The following is a 5,000-nucleotide window of genomic DNA, read 5'->3' on the forward strand; positions in this document are numbered from 1 at the left end:
CAGGAGACGTTACTAAACACAGCAGCTGGAGGACGCCAAATATGGACGTGTACACGCTCACTGAGAGAGAGAGAGAGAGAGAGAGAGAGAGAGGGAGAGAGAGAGAGAGAGAGAGAGAGAGACAGAGAGAGAGAGAGAGAGAGAGAGACAGAGAGAGAGAGAGAGAGAGACAGAGAGAGAGAGAGAGAGAGATATTGACTCTAGAACACTTAAAATAAATGTTGTCAAATCATCAGGTATATTTTACACAATGTAAAATATTCCATAATAAATATTTCTCATCAAAGTATATTGAAGTACAAAACTGACAACATGAGACACTCATGAGACACTCTTCTTTAATATTTCATCATTCCACAACGGAATATGAAAAAATAATTTTGGTGAAAACCTGCAGGGTATTATTTTAAAAATAATAATTTTAATACGATAATTATCGTACGTCCGGCAATCTGCACACACGCACGCACGCACGCACACACACACACACGCACACACACACACACACACACACACACACACACACACACACACACACACACACACACACACACACACACACTGCGCTGACTCTGTGATTTCTTACCGACTTCCATCGTCTGCACTGAAGCCACAACAACAGGAAACAGGAAGCAGGAAACAGGAAGTGGCGGCGAGAGGAGAAAGGAAAGCAGCCGCAGCAGCAGAGAGAGGTTAGCGTTAGCGCTTAGTGGTTATTATGAAGGAAGAAGAAGAAGAGAGTGTACGCACGCACCAGGGGGGGGCAGTCAGACAGATATTTAACCAGGGGGGCAGTCAGACAGGTATTTAACCAGGGGGGCAGTCAGACAGATATTTAACCAGGGGGGCAGTCAGACAGATATTTAACCAGGGGGGCAGTCAGACAGATATTTAACCAGGGGGGCAGTCAGACAGATATTTAACCAGGGGGGCAGTCAGACAGATATTTAACCAGGGGGGCAGTCAGACAGATATTTAACCAGGGGGGCAGTCAGACAGATATTTAACCAGGGGGGCAGTCAGACAGATATTTAACCAGGGGGGCAGTCAGACAGATATTTAACCAGAGGGGCAGTCAAACAGTTATTTAACCAGGGGGGCAGTCAGACAGATATTTAACCAGGGGGGGCAGTCAGACAGATATTTAACCAGGGGGGCAGTCAGACAGATATTTAACCAGGGGGGCAGTCAGACAGATATTTTGTGAAGCCACTAAGGAAATCGGGACATCCTGAAAGTTCATATAATGGCCTGTTGTGGCGCTGTCATTGGGCCCAAAAAAACCCATATCTCCATAGAGGTCCATGTATTTGGGCCCAACTTCACCTAGACTGTATTACCTTAATAAACATGGTCATGCATACTTTCTGCTTTCAGTCACTAGTTTAAAGTCTCATTTCTAATGTCATAACATTCTTAGGTCAGGGAGGTGGTCAGGGAGGCGGAAGTCAGGGAGGTGGACTAACCTCTATCCAGGTCTCCATCGGTCAGAGAGGTGGTCAGGGAGGTGGACTAACCTCTATCCAGGTCTCCATCGGTCAGAGAGGTGGTCAGGGAGGTGATCAGGGAGGAGGAGGTGGGCAGGGAGGTGATCAGGGAGGAGGAGGTGGTCAGGGAGGTGATCAGGGAGGAGGAGGTGGTCAGGGAGGTGGTCAGGGAGGTGATCAGGGAGGAGGAGGTGGTCAGGGAGGTGGTCAGGGAGGAGGAGGTGGTCAGGGAGGTGATCAGGGAGGAGGAGGTGGTCAGGGAGGTGGTCAGGGAGGTGATCAGGGAGGAGGAGGTGGTCAGGGAGGTGGTCAGGGAGGAGGAGGTGGTCAGGGAGGTGATCAGGGAGGAGGAGGTGGTCAGGGAGGTGATCAGGGAGGAGGAGGTGGTCAGGGAGGTGATCAGGGAGGAGGAGGTGGTCAGGGAGGTGATCAGGGAGGAGGAGGTGGTCAGGGAGGTGATCAGGGAGGTGGTCAGGGAGGAGGAGGTGGTCAGGGAGGAGCAGGTGATCAGGGAGGTGGACTAACCTCTATCCAGGTCTCCATCGGTCAGGCTCTCCAGGATGGTGTTCATGGCTCCCATGTAGAAGATCAGCCTCAGCTGCGTGACGCACATCGTTATCAGACTGAGCATGAAGATGGCCGAGAACACGCTCTGCATGAAGGAGTCTAGGGAATATATAATATGATATAAATACTCTGCATGAAGGAGTCTAGGGAATATATAATATGATATAAATACTCTGCATGAAGGAGTCTAGGGAATATATAATATGATATAAATACTCTGCATGAAGGAGTCTAGGAAATATATAATATGATATAAATACTCTGCGTGAAGGAGTCTAGGAAATATATAATATGTTATAAATACTCTGCATGAAGGAGTCTAGGAAATATATAATATGATATAAATACCACGCTCTGCGTGAAGGAGTCTAGGGAATATATAATGTTATATAAATACTTTATTAATAATACATTTAAATTAATATTCTCTGCATGAAGGAGTAGACTGTTACTCTCTTCAGCCAATCGCAAAGCCTCTTACTCTCTTCAGCCAATCACAAAGCCTCTTACTCTCTTCCTTGGCGTCGCAGTTGACCTCCAGGTCAACGGTGGACAGACACAGCTTGCTGGCCTCTTGATTGGCCAGCTGACCGGCCTCCCGATTGGCCAGCTGACCGGCCTCCTGATTGGCTGACAGCTGGTCTCTGGGCTGCTCCTGATTGGCTGCTGCCAGCTGGTTGTCATGGTGATGATGATGATGAAGCTTCATGGAGTGTCCCACGCTGAGACGGCGCCCCACGGTGGTCACCTGGAGGTACAGCATGATAATATGCTTTAATATGTAGAGGTGAGACGGCGGCGCCCCACGGTGGTCACCTGGAGGTACAACATGATAATATGGTTTAATATGTAGAGGTGAGACGACGGCGCCCCACGGTGGTCACCTGGAGGTACAGCATGATAATATGGTTTAATATGTAGAGGTGAGACGACGGCGCCCCACGGTGGTCACCTGGAGGTACAACATGATAATATGGTTTAATATGTAGAGGTGAGACGGCGGCGCCCCACGGTGGTCACCTGGAGGTACAACATGATAATATGGTTTAATATGTAGAGGTGAGACGACGGCGCCCCACGGTGGTCACCTGGAGGTACAACATGATAATATGGTTTAATATGTAGAGGTGAGACGGCGGCGCCCCACGGTGGTCACCTGGAGGTACAACATGATAATATGGTTTAATATGTAGAGGTGAGACGGCGGCGCCCCACGGTGGTCACCTGGAGGTACAACATGATAATATGGTTTAATATGTAGAGGTGAGACGACGGCGCCCCACGGTGGTCACCTGGAGGTACAACATGATAATATGGTTTAATATGTAGAGGTGAGACGACGGCGCCCCACGGTGGTCACCTGGAGGTACAACATGATAATATGGTTTAATATGTAGAGGTGAGACGGCGGCGCCCCACGGTGGTCACCTGGAGGTACAACATGATAATATGGTTTAATATGTAGAGGTGAGACGACGGCGCCCCACGGTGGTCACCTGGAGGTACAACATGATAATATGGTTTAATATGTAGAGGTGAGACGACGGCGCCCCACGGTGGTCACCTGGAGGTACAGCATGATAATATGGTTTAATATGTAGAGGTGAGACGGCGGCGCCCCACGGTGGTCACCTGGAGGTACAACATGATAATATGCTTTAATATGTAGAGGTGAGACGACGGCGCCCCACGGTGGTCACCTGGAGGTACAGCATGATAATATGGTTTAATATGTAGAGGTGATCCCATCTAACCTGACGCTGCCAGATGAGGGCGGTATTGGGTAACCATGTTCCCCAACACAGCCTTCATCTGGGATCTCTCAGGGAGTTGAGCTGACAAAAATCCGTTCCGTACCGGACCAATCAGCGTGAGCTAAGGGCGGGATATGTGCGAAACCGGATGTGAAGCTATATAGACACGTCAATATGATTGGTTGTGTTTGCACGCCCACACGGTGATAGACAGACGGTCCCATCCAATCATCTACCAAGTATCTTGAAAAAAAGGAACAGCCCCGTCATCGAATTTGCTTCCGCGATCCCAGATCCCAATAAGCTGTGAAACAAATTTGTGTAGCAAGCTTCTTGGATCTGGCAGCGTCAGGTTAGATCCCATCACGCTTTTTGGAAAGATGCAAGTTGGAATGTGGAGCAAATTATGGAATTTTTTTGCAAGTATGAAGTTGGTGAAAATGTACTCTTTCTGTGAAGGAGAGAACAACATGCTCATATGTGACTTTTTTTTTATATAGACAGTCATGGGTGGCAAGACTAAAATAAATGGTAAATGGTAAATGGTGCATTTATATAGCGCCTTTATCCAAGGCGCTTTACAGAGATTGTGCATTACATTCACCCATTCACACACACATTCATACACCTTTACATAGATTGTGCATTACATTCACCCATTCACACACACATTCATACACCTTTACATAGATTGTGCATTACATTCACCCATTCACACACCTTTACATAGATTGTGCATTACATTCACCCATTCACACACCTTTACATAGATTGTGCATTACATTCACCCATTCACACACACATTCATACACCTTTACATAGATTGTGCAATACATTCACCCATTCACACACACATTCACACACCTTTACATAGATTGTGCATTACATTCACCCATTCACACACACATTCATACACCTTTACATAGATTGTGCATTACATTCACCCATTCACACACCTTTACATAGATTGTGCATTACATTCACCCATTCACACACACATTCACACACCTTTACATAGATTGTGCATTACATTCACCCATTCACACACACATTCATACACCTTTACATAGATTGTGCATTGCATTCACCCATTCACACACACATTCATACACCTTTACATAGATTGTGCATTACATTCACCCATTCACACACACATTCATACACCTTTACATAGATTGTGCATTGCATTCAC

General features: G+C 47.0%; 1 protein-coding gene across 1 annotated transcript in view; it reads right to left on the bottom strand.

Moving 5' to 3' along the window:
* The window catches only part of LOC310864359 (large neutral amino acids transporter small subunit 4-like), a 60,392-nt gene that overhangs the window by 9,531 nt on the left and 45,861 nt on the right, over positions 1 to 5,000 (bottom strand). The window contains exons 9-11 of the mRNA XM_083773017.1: positions 2,565 to 2,802; positions 2,013 to 2,153; positions 1 to 60 (exon numbers count right to left, since the gene is read on the bottom strand). The exon at positions 1 to 60 is cut by the window's left edge and continues 70 nt beyond it. Of these exons, the coding sequence (XP_083629143.1) occupies positions 1 to 60; positions 2,013 to 2,153; positions 2,565 to 2,802 (439 nt within the window). The remainder of the gene's footprint in view (positions 61 to 2,012; positions 2,154 to 2,564; positions 2,803 to 5,000) is intronic.

Source organism: Protomyctophum parallelum, assembly GCF_964188405.1.
Source record: "Protomyctophum parallelum genome assembly, chromosome: 9".
Lineage (NCBI taxonomy): Eukaryota > Metazoa > Chordata > Actinopteri > Myctophiformes > Myctophidae > Protomyctophum > Protomyctophum parallelum.